Genomic DNA, 23,609 nt, shown 5'->3' on the forward strand with positions numbered 1-23,609 from the left:
GTAATTAGAAATATATTGTACTAAATTACTTATACATACTCACGTATAGGGACATTAAAGTTTACATATAATTAAGTAACTGTTTGCAATAAAAAATAACGTAAAGTGAACGAATTTAGACTTAGACCACGGATTATAAATAGTTTTAAAACAACATCAACAAAGAATGAAACAATAAAACTAATTCTCGCTAAATGATATGTGTCGTACCATAGGTTTAGGTTCAATATGTAAAATAAAATAAGCAATATTTGTGCTACTGAAAACGTGGAAGTTTCAAAAGCATTAAATAAGTAAAAGTAATATTTAAAATTTCAGATGTAAGATTAGAATCAATCTTAGTTAAATTGATTAAAATTAACGCAGTCATGTACCTACGGGTAGGTACATTTCGTAATTACAATTGTATCTATTATCATGACTGTATTTATATAGACTGTATAATATTATAAACTTATTATGGATTTTACCGATCGTCAAACGAATAATTGAGCCATGCCTCAAGTTTAAGCATTCAGTTTATATTACAAACGTTAAAAATGACATCGTCAAATGAATCTGCTGAGTTGAGTCGTTAATTAGATATAGCTCTCCAACGCCACTTACTACGTTACGTTATTAAAGCAAGTTAACTTGGTACCTCAGAACTTGGTGTCTATTCGCGTACATAGATGGCGCTCTATTGCTGATTGTTAATTGAAATCGTCTCTAAACTAAAAAAAATCTTGATAATTAATACATTTTAAACAAAGTTTTGTAAATAATATTTTTAAATTATTTTAAACATATTTATTTGGTTTTTATAAAATTACAAATACAAAAACAATCACGAGATGTTCAGTCAAAAATTAGGTCAAGGATAAATGGTTTGAATTGCGTTAGAAAATGTATTTAAGTCGCAATATTGTTAATATGACACTAAAATTAGTTAACATATAATGAATAATATTTATTTAGTTGCAAATATTACTTTTTAATGTTATCAATTTGCTAAATATCTTAATTTTCAAGCTTTCTGAATTTTTAATTGTGGCAACATTAACGAGCTTATTTTGGGTCACTCGTCGCTCGCTTCCAACTTGTACTTCGTTTGGATTTTTGTAGAGGTGCCTTTCGCTTCGCTAAACTTGCAACATAGCATAGTTTAGTATTTTCATTCTATCAAGAAAGCTGGCGGGTGTGCAAAGCAAATGTGTTAAAATAATCAAACGACTATAATCTAAATTGCTTCCAATCTTAATATCAGTGTTGAATCTTGTTGTAATTATTAATGAAATAGTCAAGGTAAGTGTTATAGTTTAGACGTTTCAATATATCAGTACAATACGTCGAGTGCTTACTTTCTGCTGTGACTTTTCATCTTGAAAATTTCCACTCGTGAACTTTCAAAGTAAAGTTTCTCAAAAGTTTCTTTGTTGACTTTAAACTTTTCGAAAGTTAACCGTGTCGCGTGCCAACGCTGAACTTGAAACAGCTATGTGTGTCATGAAAACTTTGCACAGAAAATAGTAAAACTTAGGATTTTCGTCGCCATTTTATTTTTTGTCGCGCTGGAAAAGCGGCCATTTTCTTTGTGCCGCGTCGCTTATGACGACTCGTATGTGGTCCATAAAGTTAATTTAGTCAAGCTAACGCGTGATCTCATCATACGAAGTGTTTCGGTGAGATAATTTGGCGAGTGAAGTGATACACGGCTTCGATGTAATGTTTATGTGGTTCGAGTAAAGTTTTCATGATGGCCTAATTATGCGTGGTGTTTAGACATAGTAGGTGTTGATTAGTATTGGGTGTTCAACGTAGGGCTGCGGGCGCGGCGAGTGGCTAAACGGCATCATGGACGACGACCAGCAGTTTTGCCTGCGGTGGAACAACCACCAGTCGACGCTGGTGTCCGTCTTCGATACTCTGTTAGAAAAAGGAATTCACGTGGACTGCACCTTGGCTGCCGAAGGGCAGACGCTGAAGGCACACAAAGTGGTCCTGTCCGCGTGCAGTCCTTATTTCGAGGTGGGTACCGCGTTAGCACGACCGCGCTATGTAGGTCAATTGCTATCGTGTTTAAGTTACTTGCAAGGCAGCTCAGTTTTGCTCTAATAAACATTCCAGTTGTTACGTTCTAGCTTTCATACGTTAGCAATTAGTTCAGATTAATGAATAGATGAGTTGGCAACAGAAAGTTGTTGCTACTACTTTTCCAAATGTTTGCAACACTCACTAAATGTTGTTATTAATTCAAATGACATTCTATCTAGTTTCGAATGTTAAAATGATGAGTTTAATTGATTGACATATTTTTTTTGTCACTGTGTAATTTATAATTTCGGACTGTGTTATGTCATAGTCCCTTGTGAAAGTAATCTAGATAAACGTAACATTCACATTTCTAACATATTTAAAACATTCTAGAACACCTACTTATTTTAAGTAAGCATGCTGCATGTAATTACAATGTGTTGTGTTATTGTTCCAGAGTGTATTGTCACAACAATATGACAAACATCCAATAATTATTTTGAAAGATGTGAAGTATGCAGAGTTGAGAGCTATGATGGACTATATGTATAGAGGGGAGGTGAACATATCACAGGACCAGCTCGCAGCTTTACTAAAGGCTGCGGAGTCCTTACAGATCAAGGGTCTATCAGATAACAAGCCGTCCAGGCCACCGTCGCGCCCACCGCAGGCCACGCCTGCACACCCGCCTCGCGTGCCCTCTCCACCACCACAGGTAAACTCTTTTGTGGCATTAATTTAATGTATATAAAACTCTGTTTTTATTTATTCTCCAATACAATACAAATTAATCAAAATTATAATTAATCAGGTTTATGATGATACAAACAATCATATCCAAAAGTCTTTTCATGTATTTGAATAACATTTGTCTTTTTATTATTTGAAATCATTGTCTTCATAGAACTGAAAAGGTTTAATAAGGATTTAAACCAACTTAATTTTCTGAAACTGTGAAATACATTAAAAATAAATGCACAATCCTTTATGAACCTAACCTAAAAATTATTGTGATTATGATAAAATTATTGTGACTGTGATTATCAATATGAAACTAGATATTGTAATACGATAAAACCCTATTTATAATTACCCAAGCCTTACTTTAATTGCCTAAGTGTAAGATGAACTGGCACACAGAGGGTTTTGTACCGCCTATTTTAATGTATTTATTATTTTCGATATTTTTGTTATCATAGCAACCATAGAAGTAAATGCATTGTGTAAATTTCAACTGGCTACCTTTTACAATTTAATATATAAAGCAAAAAATACCAAAAAATTGCAGTGTCTTTAGTTATTTACTTATATATGTATGGTTACCTTTATTCATTGTCAACTTTTTTTTAGTACTTGTTATAAAGACCACCATTATGCATACTTTGTAAACAATTCTAGTGTCTTATCTATTATGATTCAAGAGATAGAGCCCTGTAACAAACATACAGATAGACAGACTGCAGAGGCTTAGTAATGTAGGTCCGGTTTTACAATTTGACTGACAAATCAGTCATCGACTTCCATTGGCAGATTACTATTCATCATATTGACATGTTCTTTAAATACATACTACTTTATTAGCAAGAATTTGCAATGGTGTGCTGTTTCTTTATAACTGCAGGCAGAAATGGAAAACATTACATAGTAGCATAAATATTAAAGTTTTGACTCCAGAGGTGATAGCATCACACCAATTTCTGCCTTATTTTGCAGTTTTAGGTGCTGTTGTGTTCTGATTTGAATACTATAGGTAAGGGAAAGCCACTTGTATCAGGCATTCTTGTTAATCTGGCGTAGGAAAATATATGGGGCCAACATTGGTTAACTTACTAATCCTCTGGAATTTATTATGTGTCCTAGTTATAACTTACCATCCAGTGAAATGCATTGTTGTTTTGCAACTTCTACAGTAACAATAAACATAAAATAAGCTTTACTATGTAATTCTCAGTTACTGCACCTATGACAGACCTTTGGGTGACACTAAATTCTATTTGAGGTTAAAATAGGATGACAATTAAGTAATCATGTGATGGAACTCAGAGAATCAATATAACATAAAAAAATATGATAAAAGTTTTTGAAATCTGATTTGTTTACTAATCAAATAATATTGTTTTGAATTTTTTTGTGTATATCCTGACTGTTTCTTCTACTTATCTTAAGTATTGAGGAAAAGAATATTAAATGTTTTTTTTAAGTCTAATGTTAAAAATTTTTTTGCTTAACATACATATCAATCTTATCAACTAAGTGATCAGTTATACAAATCTATTAATAGTGATGTTAAGAATGTTCATATATTTGTGAATTTATAATAATTCATAGTTTTTACTGGACTGCAGATGGTCACGTATTTCAAGCCTATATAATTAAGTACGCACTGAAGCCCAAAGGGCTTGACGTAAAGGGCTAGTTGTTATACTCATCTAAATTGTGGAAGCGACACAGGCTATATTTTTAAGTAATCTATTTCAATCAATTCTCTAGTTACCATCTGATTTTTTATTTTGACACAAAATTTTATTACATCAAGGCAATGAAAATTTTAAATTATGTGTCATTCTGTATTTATGTTATTGATTGATAAAGTAAAATAAATAATTATGCTATGTTTAACTTTTAAGTAGGAGATAAGAAGAATTCCAGTGAACCTGTGATAGAAAACAAATTTGTGTATTAGTAAGGTTACAATTTACTTAGTTTTATATTTTTCTGATCAATTTTTCTGATCAAAACATTTTCTATGTACCTTACTTATTTTAGGGATCCGATCATTTTTCAGGAAAAGTGTAGTAAAATAGTACTGAAGTAAAATATATCGCAATATGAAGATTTACTTCAACTACCTTGATATTACTATTTTGGTTTTATGCTTCTACATTCAATGTAGATTTTATACATATTTGACGTGTATTCATGAGGTTGAATCACATTACATCTAACTAAGCAAAACAATGTTAAGTATTCTTATTATAATTTTGTAGTGTTTGCTATATACATTACATTTTATTGTTTAAAGTTTTAAATAAAATAGAAATATTAACCAGTAAGAATAATATTTTACACATAGTTACATTATGTCTTGCAAATGTATTAAGATATAATAAAATGAATACTTGTAAATTTTTTAATTAATCATCTCTTCATATTATAATTCAGTGATTGTCTGATTTCCGTCAAAATCAGTCGTGTCGCTCGCGTGCTCCAATTAAGAGCAGAAAGTGCATACGAATCATAACATTGTCGCCGCGCCGCCGGCCGCGCCGCGTTCGTGCGATGACCCAGTTAAAGTGCAAGGTGTTATAACCGATTATTTTATTTATAATATTAAGGTGCAGCTACACTTGTCGTAAGTATGGCTAAGCAATCCCCTATAAAATTAAAAACAGAAACGGAACATATGCTCTATGAAGCATATATGAAAGAAAAAGCTGAGAGAGAAAATCTTGAAGGTATAATTAACGACTTTAAGAGTCAAATAGCCCAATTACAGCAAGAAATCGCAGAGCTAAAAGCAGAAAAAAATACCACGAGGAATGAGAATACTCCCAATGAGCAGCCTACTCGTTCGGTAACATACACTACTGATGAGGAAGATCTTGCGAAAGAAACGGAGTGGATTAGACAAAAAAGCAGAAAAAAGAGGAAATTAGCGACATCACCCACTTCAATAGAACAAGACTCCGGTGAGAAAAAGGAGCCCGAAAGAGAAAAACCTAAAAAACTACCCCCACCACCACCCATTATAGTGGATGGCATAAAAAACTACCAGACATTCTACGATTTCCTGACTCAACATGTTGGTAACACATTCAACGTTAAAATGTTGAGTAAGGAAACAGTAAAGATTAATACAAGCAATGAAGACAGCTACAGGACACTGACAAAAAATCTGTCAGAGAACAAAATACTCTGGCACTCGTTTGAAAACAAATGCGAGAGGCCAATACGAGTCATTGCTAAAAAATTACACCATACATGCGAACCTACAAGAATAGTGGAAGACTTATTAGAAAAAGGATACAAGATTGTGGAAGCTACAAACAAGTTAAGATGGAAGAACAAAGAACCACTTAATATGTTTATGCTTACCTTTAAACATGAAGAAAATATAAGTAATGTGTACAATATAAAATCCATTTTAGGTTGCAAAGTAGAAATAGAACCACTGAAAACTCCAAAGTTAATTCCTCAATGTAAGAGGTGCCAAAACTATGGTCATACACATAAATACTGCGCAAGAGAACCAAGATGTGTCAAATGCACTGGCAAACATCTTACCACGGACTGTCAAAAACCGTCAGACGCTAAAGCTAAATGTATCCACTGTGGTGAAGCTCATCCCGCGAGTTATAGAGGTTGTATCGTAGCAAAAGAGATGCAAAAGATGAAAAATAAAAGCCAAAAGAAACTAACAAACCCTGAAAACCGTCAAACAATTTCAGAACAAAGAAATCCAGAAGCTACTGAGAAAAAAAACACTTTTGAAATAAACCAAAAAAACAATAATAAATCTTATGCTCAAGCAGCAGCAGCTAACAAGAAGGTACAACAACAATCAACCTCAAATAAGAGTAAAGAAACTGATGATAAATTAGGTCAAATTCTAAAGTTTATGACTACATTTAACGAACGGCTTAATAAACTAGAGAAAAATATTATTAAACATAGTAATAAATTATAATGGGTCGCATACTAAAGATAATGACATGGAACGCCAACGGACTACAGCAACATCAGAGCGAACTTCAAGTAGTCCTAGACACAAAAAATATAGATATCTGCTTAATTTCGGAAACACATTTCACCTCACAGTCACACATAAAATTCAAAGGATATGCAATATATCACGCAATCCATCCAGACAATTGTGCTAGAGGTGGAAGTGCTGTTATTATCAAAGATAATCTGTTTCATTATGAACAATTTAAACACGAAGAACATGATATCCAATCAGTGGCTATTGGTGTCGAAACTAAGGACTACCATATAACTATTGCAGCAATTTATTGCCCACCTAGATATTCAATAAAAAAAGAGAAGTACATACAATTTTTAAATAAATTTAACGAAAAATTCATCTTGGGTGGTGATTTTAATGCCAAGAATGTCTATTGGGGTTCGAGGTTAACAACTCCTAAAGGCAAAGAATTATTCAATGCCTTGAAACACTTGAAATGTGAAGTTATATCAACAGGACAACCTACATACTGGCCAACTGATCCTAATAAAGTTCCTGACCTGATAGATTTCTTTATATATAAAAAAATATCAGGAAGTCTCATGAGCGTTGAGGGTTCATACGATATGAGCTCGGACCATTCGCCAATCATACTAACACTGCATCAAAGCTTTGTACATCGAAATAGCCAGCTCGGCCTAGTGAATAAGCATACAGATTGGGAAAGTTTTAAGGTGGATCTCACACGTAATATAAACTTGCACGTTCCACTTAAAACTCCCGAACAAATAGACGAAGAAGTGGGTGGATTTGTTAAAATTATCCAACATTCAGCCTGGAAAAATACACCACAAGCTAGAGTGAGAGTCACACGTCCAACGTATACAAGGGAAATACTTGTCCTTATAAAGGAAAAACGGCGACAAAGGAGAAGGTGGCACCAAACGAGGTCTCCCGAAGACAAAAAACATCTGAACAACCTCACAAAAACACTTAGGAGAAAAATTAATCAATTTAATAACGATACCCTAAAAACCTATTTATCAAGCTTAAACAATGATCGCAGCACAGACTACTCACTGTGGAAAGCAACCAAAGGTTTGAAACGACCTATCAAGCAAATTCCCCCAATTAAAGATAAGTATGGAAAATGGATAATTGATGATATGCAAAAAGCTTCTCATTTTGCCCTTCATCTAGAAAAAATCTTCCAACCAAATGAAGGAGAATATAGTGATTATAGTAGTCACTGTATAGAGCAGACAGAGCTAGATATTAAATTTGTGACCCCAAAAGAAGTGTCAACAGAGATACAACGCAACATTAATCCTAAAAAAGCTCCTGGATTCGACCTGATTACAGGTGAGGTTATGAAGAACCTTCCTAGAAAAGCTGTAATCAAGTTAACTTCCCTAATAAATGCTTCATTCAGAATTCAATATGTTCCAGACTTATGGAAGGTAGCTGAAGTAATAATGATACCAAAACCGGGTAAACCGCCACATGAAGCTGCATCATACAGGCCTATCTCCCTATTGCCTATAATGTCTAAGGTCTTTGAGAAGCTCTTGTTAAAGCGACTCAAACCCATATTAGAACATAAAAACTTTATACCAGATCACCAGTTTGGTTTCAGAGAAAAACACTCCACGATAGATCAGATTCATAGGATCTCTAGTACAATAGAAAAATCATTAGAAGAGAAGAAAATCTGCTCTGCAGTATTTTTAGATGTAGCGCAAGCCTTCGATAAAGTTTGGCATGAAGGCTTGATATTGAAGCTAAGAGCAATGCTACCAAAGCAATTCTCAGAAATATTAATATCTTATATTTCAAACAGAGCTTTCCGAGTGAGACAAGGAGAAGCATACTCAGATCTCAAGCAAATAAATGCTGGCGTACCACAAGGCAGTGTATTGGGGCCGGTCCTGTACCTCTTATACACCTGTGACATTCCAGAAACAGAAAATAACATCTTCGCAACTTTTGCTGATGATACTGCAATTATAGCTGTAGGGAATGATCACGCTGAAGCAGCGGAGAATTGCCAAGTAGCTATCAACAAAGTAATCAATTGGACGAAGAAGTGGCGAATGAAACTCAATGAAACCAAATCAGTGCACATTGATTTTACAAATAGGCATCCTAATTATCAACCTATATATATTAACAACACACCCATTCCATACGCAAACACAGCCAAATATCTTGGCATGACCCTTGATGCGAAGCTGCGCTGGAGAGCTCACGTCAAGAAAAAACGTGACGAGCTGGAGCTCAAATACAGAGCTATGCATTGGCTGCTGGGAAACATTCCTCGCTGTCTATATACAATAAAATATTGCTATATAAACAAGTCCTAATGCCTGTATGGACATATGGTATTCAACTCTGGGGCTGTACCAAAAAAAGTAATTTAAATATCATACAAACGTTCCAAAATAAAGTACTTAGGGGTATTGCAAATGCACCTTGGTATGTAAGAAACGAAGATCTACATCGGGACCTTCAAGTAGACCTTGTTAAAAAAGTGATTAGCACTTATGCTGAAGGCCATCAAAAAAGACTTCACCATCACGTCAATATCGAGGCGATCCAGCTCCTCGATACGACGGACTTAGTGAGAAGACTCAAAAGGACTAAACCGTTTGAGTTAGTGACATGACACAGTGTAGTGTTAGTGAAGAAGTGATAAGTGAACATTATAGAACACAAGAACAATGTGTCTACTCCTTTATGTGATAAGACAAAGAAGTGCAGTGTCAGAGGACGCCGCCTTCATTATATGATTATTTAGCAGTTTAAGTTAGCGTAAAATTACTCATTAGTCTTATAGTAGGCTAGATTGTAATAAATATAAAGTACCTTATTATTCATTCGGTACTTTATACAAGGAAAAAAAAAAAAAAAAAAAAATATTATAATGAAAGATAAATTATACTTAATTACTTAGTAGTAGTTCATAATAGTGATATTATGAACATGCTAGTTTAAGCTGAGATTGTGGCAATAGACCTTCATCTATTTAGGAGAGTTTCTTGTGTAGCACTAAACCATTAAGACGTCACAAGAGTAGGGCGTACATTTTTCGTCGCGCTACATTTAGAAACCACAACACAAACATATTTAATACATGCAAATTAATTTAATGATGACCTTTCCCGTGACACCCGCGCAATTATTTTTTTTTATATTTGAGCTTCACGATAAAGTAGACGTGCTACCTGATGGAAAGTAGTCAACGTCGCCTATGAACATTGCAACACCAGAGGAGTCGCCAATGCATCGCCGGCTTTGAAGGAGAGCTCTTTTTGCACATTTTTTGAAGAGCTCCGGAAATACATCAGGAGAAAGTTCATTCCACATCTTGCACGTTCGTGGCGAGAACGTCCGCGCAAACCGAACCGTGGAGGACCGCCTAAATAGTAATTAGATCGGCCGCTTGCAGGTCCGGGATGGCAGCATCGACAGCCGCGAGGGCTCGATGAGTCCGTCGCGGCGGCGGAAGAAAGCCCGGCGCGCGTCCGCCGACAGCGCGGCGCCGGCCGGCGGCGGCGCGGACGGCGCGGAGGACGGCGCGCCGCCCTGCAAGGAGGAGCTGTCGCGCGACGGCGTCGAGGACCTCACGCTCGACGAGGAGCCCGACCAGCCGCCCGACCACCTGCCCGACCATCTGCCCGACCACCTGCCCGCAGCACACAACGACGTCGTACGCAGTGAGTGTTTCCCCGTTTACACCTCTAAACGTACCGTCGAGGCTCTGTGTGCCGATAGGGGTAGTCGTCAACTCATCGCTGGCCTGGCTAGACTCAGTTCTGCTCTCCGAGAAAGGGCAGTGTAGGCTCTAGTCCACTGCACTTGCCACGTGAATTGGTAGACTACACAAAACCTTTCTGGTGATAGTTGCTTATCAAAACTAAACCTACTTATCTACCTTTAAAAATTATATATAGTTTACATGGATACTGGCATTAAGCTATTGCTATAACGAATGCAAAAGATATTAACAAAATATATAACATACAATTCGTCTTAATCATTGTTACTTTTAATTTCAGATTTCCAATGGCATATGGAACGATCTCAAGATGAAATTATGAACTCAAATGACAGCGTCCGAGAGTCGCAAGGTAAGCGAAGGACAGTATTACAGTACACCATTGCAGGAATCATGTTACTGTGCACTAACAAATTCCTGCAATGATGACTATACAAACATTTTGCGTTGCTATTTCACTTAGCTGTGTTTAAAACAGTGATAATCAAAATTAATGAAATGCTCTGTTAAGCGACGCAAAATGTTACTTACATGGGATTCAAGATTGAGATTCTGGAACAATGAACTCTTTATGGAAATATTTTAGAAAGTTTGCAATACAAGATCATACTTGTGAAGAGTTGATTGTTCTAGATATACAAGGAACGGATGAAATGCGCAATGTCTTCCCATAATTTGAAATAGAAAACGATCATTGCTTTAAATAATCTATTTATCCTGTTATATATAAATATTATATTTTACAACAGCGGATACAAGAGTGCTAGTGTTTTCACATGTGAAAATCAACCTTATAGTAATAAATAGTATCTAATATTAATATTATAAAATTACTAATCTTATTACCATTTTATATTTATAAATATATAAACTTTAAAAGGATATTTCAGAACATCAGGTAAAGGTAAAGGTGAAAAGGTATGGTTTTGTTGATTGTAGCCCACTTGAGGCGAGGTAACGATCATGAGGTAAGTATAATTATTTTGTATTATTTTGCTACATTACATTAATAACGATGTTGTGTTTTTGCTTCGTGTATGTTATATGGGGTCTGAGCAGGTAGATCATTGCATGCCTATTCATACTGTAGTTTGTCTTAGATGGCACTGGCGGTATTATAACTTTTCGCGAACTAGTGCTAATTTATTATTTTTTTAACATTTAACATGTGGAGTGGAACATAATTTTGTGTCGGTAAGTAAAATTTACGTATTTATGATCCGAAATAAGAAGTATTTATGTAGATTTAGACATAGAACAATTTTAGTTTATGCACGACACATCACGTAGATCACAGTATTTCTCTGAACACGAAAATCGACTTTTGTCATTGATTCGCTAATGACGTGGCTACGAAAATATCCGTGATTTATCTCAGTTGTGTGATTTTGATGAAAAAATTTGTTGTAGAAGTTTAAATCAGATTGACAAAGTGCGCGGCGGCCGACCAAAAAAGGTAAACCTACATTAAATATTATTTTGTCGTCGTAGTTTGTTGGTTTATGTGGCTTATTTATTTATTATTTATTATGTCTTTATTTGCATTCACATGTGATTTCACTGCAAATGTCTTTCCTAGCAATTCATGTTTTATTACATTAGTGATTTTAGGAGCAATATCAATATGCATGTTCATTAGATTAGAAGTCTAATGAAATTCAACATTATCCTTGTTTTGTAGTGGATGCGCATTTCATTTCAACATATCAAGTTGTATATGAGGATCATTCATAACTTATGATTTATTGACGATGACAAATCTACATACAGTTTCGTGAACAACAAAAATACAATAGGGAACATTCTATTCCTAAAAAATCATCCCATAATCTCCTTGCACAACCGGCATGAACGCATTGTCCTTTTGCCACATGAACATACATGTACATATATTCTGATTTTAAATTTTCACTTTCTTTATAACCATAATACATTTGTAATTAAATTTCACTTGGACACCCCATACCCGTGCTGTTCACGTACACGCGTACTAATACCTCAACGCTTTGAACATATTTCATTCTTGCTTTTCATTGTTTTACCCTTCCAGAACCGCCTCTAAAATTAACTTCCATCCTGAATTACGCTAAAACTCCCTTTCCGTTAACTCGTGGGTGGCTTAAGAGTATCGAAGGTAATGCCGACACGGGAGATGACTCCGCTGTTCCCAAAAGGAAAAGAGGTCGAAAGCTTAAAAATAAACAGAAATTTATCAAAGGACAAAAGAGATTAAAGAGAAATATCGAATTAGAAATGGTCAATAGCGGATTAAAACAAGATAAAGATCGAAGATATATATGCTCCATATGCCAGAAGAAGCAATACAAATACAGAAGGAATAAACTAAGGCATGAAAAATATGAATGCGTCACAGGCCCACAGTTTGCTTGCGACAAATGTGGAAAAAAATATTCCCAGAAAAAAACATTAACATCACATGTAGCTCTGAAGCATCAAAATTAATCAAGAGATACATATGAACAAATTGGCTTTTTCGTTTATTTTTAGCTTCTTATTTTTTTTTTAAGATTATTTTTATAAAGTTACATTTATGAATAGTTTACTTTTGTTGATTATTAAATCGAGACCTAAAACATGAATTGTTAGGATTAAGATAGCATAAATTACAAGTACAAACCTAATGTCAACCAACGATCTCATAACATTGCCATATAAGGTCTTTTGATTAATTAACTCTTTAATTACTATTGTTAAGTCAGTAATAGACATTTTTTGTTATTCTTTTTTGTTATTTCTTTGGTAAAAGTTTATGTTTTGTTAAAGCTTAGAGGTGCTTACTTGTTTTCTAACATTGTTTTTTATTCCCTTTTTTTAATACATTTACGTTAATTAATATATTTTGTTTTTATTTTCTATTCGTTTTGCTTACATTTTTTATCGCGTCGGATATCATCAATAACCTAATTGCGGGGTCGCAAAAAGGACTGTACTCAGTTTTCTCTTTCAGGTCGCAAGACGACGACGCCGCGTCACGGTATAGTAACCCGTAGTAGTAAAAAAGTGTGCGAGGAAACGGCGAGCGCGACCACCCTAGCCATATTAAAAAACGTGGTGAAGCCGCCCAACAACGTCCCCGAGGAGGCCAAGGAGAACAAGAAGCAGCCCAACGCGACTCCGCCCGCGCCCGCCGCGCCGCCCACGCCGCCCGCCAAGCCGCTCGCCAAGCCCAAGGCCGAGCCCGACGCCAAGCCGCGCGCGCCCGAGCCCGAGCCCAAGCAGGAGTCGCGCTACAACATCTTCCCGCGCGGCGCCAGCTCGCTGCCCTGCGCGCAGTACAAGACGGACAAGGGCTACCGCTGCCCCAACTGCCAGCGCTGCTACAACGCGCGCAAGAACCTCGTGCGCCACGTCACGCTGGAGTGCGGCCGCGAGCCGCAGTACAAGTGCCCGCACTGCGCCTACAGCAAGCACCGCCGCAACGAGCTCAAGAAGCACATCGAGAAGAAGCACCCCGAGCACCACCGCGCCGAGTGACGCGCCGGGCGAGCCCTCCGCCCTCAAACTAGTGCCTTATTTGTACGACTACTCGATCTTCCTTTAGATGGTATTAAAATTACGTAAATTTTATATGAGCCTTGTACACTTATGTATTGATGATTGAATAATATTCGATATTTTTTGAACTATTAAACGTTTTAAGACGTCACCGGTTTTTTGTTTTTTTAAGACTACCCGTCCGAGTACCGATCTTTATGGGAAGATAAGTCAATGACGGTTCAGATACTTGGATTGTGCATGTTTTGCATGAATTAGAAGCTTCGCCTTTTATAATTTCTAACAGAAATTATTTTTTTATTTTTATTTTTTACTTATTATTATAACGCATTTCTTTGGTTCCTTAATTTTATTTTAGCCTTTGGTAGTATTAACAAGAGACTCCGTACGTAGTTCCGCTTAACTTATTATTTGCAATACCGTTAATGTGTTGTATTTCAGAGTTACACAAGGATACCCACCTACCGTCGGCACTGTTATCGCTACTGTCCGTCCAGCACGCGCAGTCCGCGTCGCTGGCGGCGCTCGTGCCGCCCTGCATTCAGGTGACGAACGTGATGAAGCCCGCCGCGGCGCTGGACGCGGACACGTTCAAGGCGCACCTGCTGCAGGCGCACGCGCAGGCCTTCCTGCAGAACAACAACACGGTGGGCGCGGGCAAGGCGGACGACGCGGAGTCGGAGCCCGAGTACGACGACACGGACGACATCGTGCTGCCCGACGAGGGCGAGTACTTCGCGGCGCCCGAGCGCGCGGCGCGGCGCGACGGCAGCGGCTCGGACGACGCCAGCCGCCAGTTCGAGTGCCGCCACTGCGGCAAGAAGTACCGCTGGAAGTCCACGCTGCGCCGCCACGAGAACGTCGAGTGCGGCGGCAAGGCCCCATCCCACCAATGCCCCTACTGCTCCTACAAGGCCAAGCAGCGGGGCAACCTGGGCGTACACATCCGGAAGCACCACAACACCGAGTGGTACATGTACGCTAGCAACAAAGTCAGGCGGAATAAAAAGACGTCTATCTAGTTTTATTTAGGCAAAGAATCGTTAGACCAAAGTAGATACCTAACCAAATCGGTACTGCAATAATATTATTTATATTTACTTTTTATTTTTGTTGAAAACGTTTTAATATACACTAAAGATAATAGTTTTAATGTGCACATTCCCTAACGGCATTAGTGTTAATTTTGTTGTTTTTATTTTTTTGTTTTAGAGTTTATTATTGTAGTTAAGACTGACCCTAAGTATTTTTGTTCAATCGTTGTTTTTGAAACAGACCATTAGTTTAACGTTGTTTGCGACGTTGCTCCAAAAAGAAATTGAACCCTTGAGAAATCTACATATTTTTATGTAAATGTGGCTCCAAGTGGGTCTCGTTAATCAAGAATATCATCTCGAATTCTTCTAGTTTTAGTTTCCTTAACATTCCTTAACTGGAATAATTCCAAAATTTTATAACTTATAGTGCAATGATATTAAGAAATGATTAGTTGATATTTGTGTTTTGTAGTTTAAGACATTGACATATACATTTTTATATAACCTTTCCCGTTAGGATTTGTTGTATTTGGGACCACACACTTGTCTTCCCATTTTGTTATAGAAAAACCCAAAGTTACATTATTTTTAAATTTATTTATTAGGATAATTTATGGGGACCATATTCCCATTAAGCTACGTAGATGCCTCAAATTTCCATCAAAGTGAACATAAATACCTCACTAAAATATATATAGAACTTTGAGGTAAATACAGCTTAGGTAATGAGAAGCTCATCGATTATGTGCCTACAATGTTACCTGTAGTTATTATTACATATCTATTTATTATGTTATTCGGTTTATATTATTGGTGTATTGGGAAAAAATGTGTTCAAAAATGTTTTACAAAAAGAGTTACTGATATTAAAAGATATTTTATTTGCAATAGTGTATTCGAGTTGTTTAGCATATTGACTGTTGATATTTTTTGTTAAAACTAGGATAACAAAGCTATTTGACCAAAGTCAGTATTAGTTATTAACGTGATGGTAAGAATTTAACGCATGTTATTTGTTATTGAACGTTCAAGTCATTGCTAAGCATAGAAAAATATTTTCAATAAGGCAATGTTCCATCATGTCATGTTTGTTGAAGGTCCAAGGTACTGATGTATGAATTAGAATAAAATTTGGATGTTACGAAGTTTACATTGTTTGTTAATGTTATTGGAAGAATAGTTAATCAATTAGTGTGATTTTTATATGAATATATTGGGGTTTACTTGGTAGAAAAGTTTAATAAAATATGAATATAGTGTACAGTTTGTTTTTATTTATTCATTGCAATACGATATAATTAAAACCTTATTAGGTTTGCTTTTGATTAAAAATAGTTCCGGTGACACAATTTTTAATTTACATAAAATATTCTGATGCCGAAACGGGACAGTTCTTTTTGTTACCTTCCTTCGGAAATCAAATGTTGGTAAGTGCTTTCGTTAAAGTTTTAGATAATGTAACTAGCGCATGAATGCATGTTTTGAATCACAGCTTCCCTTTTTCGACGCATTGACGATGTGTTTTTTCTTCCTTTTCGTTCATACTAATATAATTAATAATTTCAGGTAGACAAGAAAAGCCCATGGGTCGGGAGACTGCATTTCATTTAACAAAAGTTTACTAGAATATCCAAAGCAGTGACTAAAACCATATCGATCATAGTAACACCATGAATTTTCTTGGTACCTTACCTTCCACTCGTTAGTGAGAATTTGTTTTGAATATCACCGCACTCGAGAGTACGAACTGTAATGCAATGGACGACACCGTCGAATCCTCGTAAAAATCATATTCAAAATAAATGTTTTTGTTTTCTTTTTGTTCTTTTTTTTAATTTTTCCTTTGCAAGCTTTCATCACAGCACTCGGTGGACACTCACAGTAGTATATTACCTTCAGTTTATGTATGTACACGTGTATGTATCTATATGTATATAACATGTATTATGTGCTTGTATTTGTCGTTAACCTCACGGGAATGTCGAATGTGGCGTGCAGTGGCGTGGCGCTCACCCTCATGATCCGGTGGCATTTCAGGCGGCGCGGCGGGCGAGGACGCGTCGTTCACGCGCATCGGCGGGCTGTCGTGGGAGCAGTGGTCGGCGCGCCTGGCGCTGCCGCTGGTGGCCGGCATGCGCGTGGGCGCGCCCGCGCTGCCCGCGCCCGGCGAGCCCAGCTTCACGTGCCCCGACTGCGGCCGCGTCTACAAGCTCAAGTCGTCGCTGCGCAACCACCAGAAGTGGGAGTGCGGCAAGGAGCCCCAGTTCCAGTGCCCCTACTGCGTGTACCGCGCCAAGCAGAAGATGCACATCGCGCGCCACATGGAGCGCATGCACCGCGAGGTGCACCTCAAGCCCGAGCAGTACATCAAGCAGGACAACGTCGACGCCTGCACTTAGTCAATACTCAATACTCCTCTCGTGTGTTACTGATGTCGGTTTGACGGTCTAGTATTAAGTTTTACGCATCGTTGTCTGTTAGAATTTGATATTGGCACGTTTGTTAGGCGGGAGTTAGATTTTGATGGTTTTTTTTATGGGAGAGTTGTAAATTGCTAAATTCGTATCAGACTCGCAAGTTACTTTCAGAATGTGATAAATGTGATGGAATCTCTTTGTGATAGTGACGTCAAACGGTCACGTTAGACGTAATCGCCGTTCTCGAGGACGCGAACTGTGCCTTCAATCGTTACCTACTCCAGTCACACGATGACTGAATTTATAATTACTGAATACTTAGATACCATAAAGAATTTAATCTCATGACGAATTACTCGTAGTATTCACGCTGGTTGCAATTATTTGCAGCGGTGTAAGCAACTGTTGCATTTATCCAGTATGTTAAGAAAAGTGATTTGTATAGTTACGCTTTTACTCTTTTGATATATTTTTATGTACAGCATTTATTATATAAATTTATCATTCCTGGTATTTTGATAATGATATTTGCGCGTATTTTGGATTCTTGTGAAGGACAGTTTGAAGTTTGACTACTGTTGTTACCAATTGCAGTTACTATGAAGTTATCGTAAAACGCCTTATTTTTTATCGTCAGTGACAAACCGATTTCTTTTGGTACAGTTGCAAAATTGACGAGAATATTATTAGTTACGAGAATCTTATTCCGATATAGGAAGGGACGGATAATGGTTTGAGTGCTGAATGGTTTTTCTATTATATAATGTAAAGCGTAGTTTTAGTTAAAGTGAAGCTATTTGTCGCTTAGTAAGCAAACTCTAGTTCTTTGCCATAATGCATGTTCCATTATTTTGTAATACTCATATGTAAGTTAATTTTTTTATTTCAATTATTTTTTAGATCTCTTTAACGTGTAATGCATTTATTTTATATTAATCTAGAACTAGTTCTTTCGTATTAGACGATTGAAAAAAATATTAAATAGGTCGTATTAATTAAGTTCCTTGAGATAAATGTTTATGAACATGTTATTCGATGTTACATTTGGGGCCAATTTTTATTGTTAGATTTAGTTCAGACCAGTCGCAAAGAAGTGCCTTATAATAGAATCGTGGAATCTACTAGCATAAAGACACTGCCATTACAAGTTTATAAAATAAATTAAGCCGCGCACAAATCATGATCTTATTTGACAAGTTCAAATTTAAATCTTCCACGTAGTCGATAAGTATGTTATACGCATTACCATTTAGAAATTATAATAAGTTAGGGATGGTAGCGCGATAAGCAAAATTATTCAATTCTGTCATAGGTAAGAGAAACTTGACATAGCAGAAGTAGTTTTGCGATTGAGTGATTTTGCTGACGTGATGCCCCATTAGGTTACTACCCGCAGGAGTTACCATCGTACAATCAATATGTAGAGCTCGCTAAGTACAACCACAAGTCACGTCAGTATGATACAAAGTGCCTTCGAAACTTTAGTCATTAGGATTTATAATATTCACAAGATTTTTTGAATCAAGCATGATATGTAACTTGTTATTGCAAAATATCTAGGTTGTGAATTGACATTTTGACAATATTTTGAACGGATTTTTGCTAGATTTCTCATAACTTAGTATTTTATACTGGGTACAATAGAGCTGTGATAGTGTTCTCAAGTGATTTTAAAAACTGCGTGATACATGTTTTGAAATATATAAACGCCTTAAATGAGCAATTTATGAATTTACAGATTATAAAGTTGCTTGCAAAGAGAGTCAATTATTATGATTACTGTGTAAATGACGAAATCAGTCAATATTAAAACTGATATTTAATAGGCCGATATATGTTAATAGAAAACGATTAGTGAGTGATTAGGAGTTATACCAAGTGATCCTATGCAGGCTTATGAATCTAGTTTTACAATTACTGCCTAGAATATTTGTACGTTTTGTAGATAACGGTATCTGACAATAAGAAGTTACAGTGATTAAATGCATTTGATTGTATTTTTATAACCTTTTTGTATTTTAATAAAGTTGCTATTCTTGACATGTATTTGTTTTTATATTAAATACTACTGTACTCTGATTTTATTTATTATGATGTGGTGGATGTGGTAACATGACATTAATGTTGACAATAATTCTAATCTCTTTTTTTTGTAAACGGTTGATAAAAATGGGTAGTTTAATAACACTGCATGTTCAGTATGGTTCTTAACCACTGTATTTTTAATTATTATTATTAGACTCACGATGAAATCGATGATAAGTCTAGCTTGTAACGTTAATAAAAAAGAATAAAGTCATACCAAAATTTAAAACAGCATGTAATCCTGTAGATAAAATAGTACCAATAATATTAATTGTAGAAAAAAGGAGCAAATTAATGGGAGACATGGTGCATTATCCTATGCTTCACAGCAGCACATTTTATTTCCATACTTTAAGGTGGCTTTGCTTTCACAGTGGTGGTAGCTTGCTATGATTTGCACGTATTCATATTTGTTTGCGTTTCGATTTCAGTTGCACAGTTGTACACACCTTATATATTGGGTTACGGTACTGCCGGTCTGAGTGGCGGCAAGGCCGGGTGGACGCTGTATGAGTGCGTGGATTGCGGGAACAAGTACAAGCATAAGGGCTCCCTGCAGCGGCATATAAAGTACGAGTGTAGAAAACAGCCGAGTTTCAAGTGTCCCTACTGTGTGTACCGCGCCTACCAGAAGCACAATTTGCTCCTGCACGAGCGCCATCTGCACAAAGATTTGCCGGAGAAGGTGGATTTCGTGTCGGAATGACCCGCAGCCCATAGAGGTGTCTAATGTCAGTAAACGTTCACAATTAGCTACTAACCGGCGATCGGGGACGGCTAACGGGGCTTATCGTGGGCTAACCACTAACGCTAACTCAATTATAACACAAGCTCCGAATGTAAGAGCTCGCATCCAATTTACACAATTTAAATATTTTTGAAGGGATTTTCTTATGGTTATTTAAACTATATCAATGCATACTAAAAATATTTTATGTGTCAATGTTCATTATCAAAAACGTTTAGTGGATTTTTTTATTCATTTTTTTCACATTTTTTTTATATTTATAGAGTTGTAAATACATAGCTCTTAGATTTTTTTGATTATTTATAATTTATTTTGCTTTATATGTGCATGTACATTTTGTATTTGGTACATATACGGAGAAATAGATATAATAATTTTAATGTAGAGCAGAGAATTTTATAAAGGGTTTAATTTAACAAATATGTAGAAATTTTATAAGTTGTTGACTTATTCCTTCACTGTAACTGGAGAAAGATTCAAGTATAAATTATATTCTCTAAAACACTTATTTTCGTGAAAATAGAACTGTTAAATTATACATAGATACTTTAGTAAGATAAGTTAATTTCAAATCAAAAGATAGCTACAAAAACTATTTCTCCGCAATGAAATGACTTCCAAATATTAGAAATTCTAGTAAAGTTAGATTTCGAGTGACGCAGGCCTTGGTAGACTTGTCTAACTTAGCAAAATGTACCTTTTGTTACAGCTGCTACTGCAACGAAGAAAAGGAATTTGAGGACCTTTTACTTAAGGAAAGACTTCAACAGCTACATAAAGCATTCGGCGAAAGGCTCAATAATTGCCACATCTTAAGAACCTTATTTCTATTTCCTTTGTTTTGTATCATACGTCACAAGTATTTTCTTGTATTACCAGAACAATCAGTATTTAACTGAGGCTATAATTAAGTGTTTAGATTTCTTATAAAATAATTTCGATATAAACACAATGTAATTTTTATATGAAGCAATATTTAATAATAATAATATAAATAACTTAATACTTTTTGCCGAATCGTTTAGTAGCAATTATACTAAAACACTTGCACAATTATTATTATGCCAAAAGAATAATGTTAATACTGATATACTAGTGTTTGTGGAATTGGATTAACTTTGAAAATTTTTAATGTTATATGATATACCTCTATTTTTCTATTGCATATTTTGAGAAGTTTATTGCTTTGATTTTATCAGATTAAGTGTATTTTGAAACGCATTTTGAGTAAAATCTAGATAAGGCATTAAATTATTGAATTAAGACGTGGGAAGATGAAGCGACCGCTGTCATATTGTTCAGCACAATTGTGATGTGATGTTATATTTTTTCATTTTTATACAACTTTTAAATGAAGTTAATTTTGTAACAAAAAACGGCGCTCTACGCCTTCAGCAGTCGTTATCCCACGTTCATTAGATCCGTATCGAACTATGTATATTTTATGAAATGGCAGCTATAGAAAACATGAGCCATAAGACATTTTAATATTAATTAATATATTAAAATTGAAGATGTAGATTTCAAACTACTTAGACTAATAATATACGTAAGACAAATGTTTTGATTTATATTTAGAACATTTTAATAGATTGTTAAATTCTTGTTCTTGTTATTAATGTTTATTTAGTGTGTGTTCCTTGTTACCAAAGAAATTTATCGTCGTAATAATGATATGCCATTTGTTTACCATTCATATTTTGTATTATGCATTCAGTATTTATGTTAAATTGTATATTATTTTTGCATTTGTTACTGTTATTTAAGTTACCTTTAAAGTTCAAATAAACAAGCAATATATTAAACCAAAGAATCTTCCAGTCGATTCTAGATATAATAAAATTAAGTGCCTTAATAAACAAATAATAATATTGTTAAGTATATAAATTATTGTAACGATTTTGGTTAAGTTTTGTATAAAGTATTGTAGGTTACTAGTTCGTTTTGAACAGTGTCTACAACGGTAAAATTAATGTGTTATTTTGAGTGTTACTGTAAGGAAAGTTTTTATTTAGTAACTAAAAATTATAATACCCACCAAAAATAAGTTAGAAAAAGTTATAGTAACCTTCACATTATTGTTTCTAATACATTTTACATAACTTGCTAATGTTTACAATTGTGCCTCTCATTTCGTAATTAATAAAAAAGTTAACCATATTCTGTAATATATGTATATCTAGTCCATATAAATCTGTGCCAACTTTTTTGCCCTTGAATTTTGCAGTAGGAGTGAAGATAAACATGCGAATTGTTCTAATATTAGTGTCAAGGTTTTATTAATTTTATTTTAAAAATGTTAATAAATGACGACCTTATTGAGATAGTGTATACAGCTAAAATACGAAGGATTATAAAAGAAAGACTACATTATTTAGACCAATGTCATTCATAAAGCAACGCTACGCAGCACAAAATAATTATTTTATAGAGTGTATGTATTTTATTTAAATGCAGTGGAGTGTGTTTGGTTTGTTTTTTTTATTGGAATATGTGAATAAATGTTCTCAATTGAAAAATGTCTAATTTATCTTGTATTCCGCAACCAAGTAACGGGTCATAGAAGTCCAGGATGTTATAAATAGTTTAAGCAACCAATATAAAAATAATATAAACGTAGAATAGCTTCAATTAGATATATAGGTAGGTATGTGCTAGTCTGTAAGCATTCGTACAATGACAAATGCTACTGGAATGTTTTATTGTTGCAGGTGAAGTGGATTTCTTTAAGACCATGATGCAAACCATGTTGCCCATTATGCCAATGAAGACTAAAAACTTCTGGTCACATTATGAAACGAGCTATCAATGTGAAAAATGTAAACGGAAATACCGACATAAAAGTACATACAGACGGCATGTTACATACGAGTGCGGCAAAGAACCAATGTTCAGATGTCCGTTCCTCGACTGCACATACAAAGCGTACCAGAAAACTCACACAGACGCCCATATAAAGACTAAACATAAAGCTTTGTCACTTGAATACAAGCGATGATGAAGAGACTTGAGGCAATCAATAAAATTGTGATATTAATGTTAATTATATTTAAATAGTTTTTCTAACTGTTGTTTGCTTTCATTCTACAGTACTTACATATCCGCATCCCACATTTTCACATAAATGCAGCTAGCTAGATATCCTGTTCACTATGATAACGATTCTAACGAATTTCTTTTTGATTGTACACATTATTTGAATATGGAACTAACTGAAAACTACATAAATTAAAATCAACATTTCGAATATATAACAAACAAAACAATTTAAAACTGCTAATATTGCCATTGAAAAGTGATATTACAGTTATTTATTTTACGAAAGTAGTCG

At 35.4% G+C, this 23,609-nt stretch overlaps 2 protein-coding genes across 5 annotated transcripts; both read left to right on the forward strand.

The window, feature by feature from the left end:
* The first annotated feature begins 1,042 nt into the window (after positions 1-1,042).
* Positions 1,043-19,485, forward strand: LOC140756268 (uncharacterized). Of its 4 annotated transcripts, none has more exons than XM_073091746.1 (6): positions 1,043-1,284; positions 1,801-2,007; positions 2,471-2,728; positions 10,146-10,413; positions 10,756-10,827; positions 14,433-16,289. In XM_073091746.1, exons 2-6 carry the CDS (start codon positions 1,834-1,836, stop codon positions 15,011-15,013), a joined length of 1,353 nt encoding a protein of 450 aa, XP_072947847.1. In that variant the 5' UTR covers positions 1,043-1,284; positions 1,801-1,833; the 3' UTR covers positions 15,014-16,289. The 4 variants fall into 4 exon arrangements, with proteins under 4 accessions (XP_072947847.1, XP_072947849.1, XP_072947850.1 ...); XM_073091748.1 differs by lacking the exon at positions 14,433-16,289 and adding an exon at positions 13,444-14,142 and having other exon boundaries at positions 1,044-1,284; XM_073091749.1 differs by lacking the exon at positions 14,433-16,289 and adding an exon at positions 12,526-13,331 and having other exon boundaries at positions 1,044-1,284.
* On the forward strand, positions 19,233-22,804 carry LOC140756149 (uncharacterized). Its single transcript, XM_073091589.1, has 4 exons — positions 19,233-19,244; positions 19,714-19,846; positions 19,962-20,261; positions 20,988-22,804. Exons 1-3 carry the CDS (start codon positions 19,233-19,235, stop codon positions 20,234-20,236), a joined length of 420 nt encoding a protein of 139 aa, XP_072947690.1. The 3' UTR covers positions 20,237-20,261; positions 20,988-22,804.
* The last annotated feature ends 805 nt before the right edge of the window (positions 22,805-23,609 follow it).

Source organism: Epargyreus clarus, unplaced genomic scaffold (assembly GCF_041222505.1).
Source record: "Epargyreus clarus isolate Ecla_fem2 unplaced genomic scaffold, WU_Ecla_fem_2.2 ptg000034l, whole genome shotgun sequence".
NCBI lineage: Eukaryota > Metazoa > Arthropoda > Insecta > Lepidoptera > Hesperiidae > Epargyreus > Epargyreus clarus.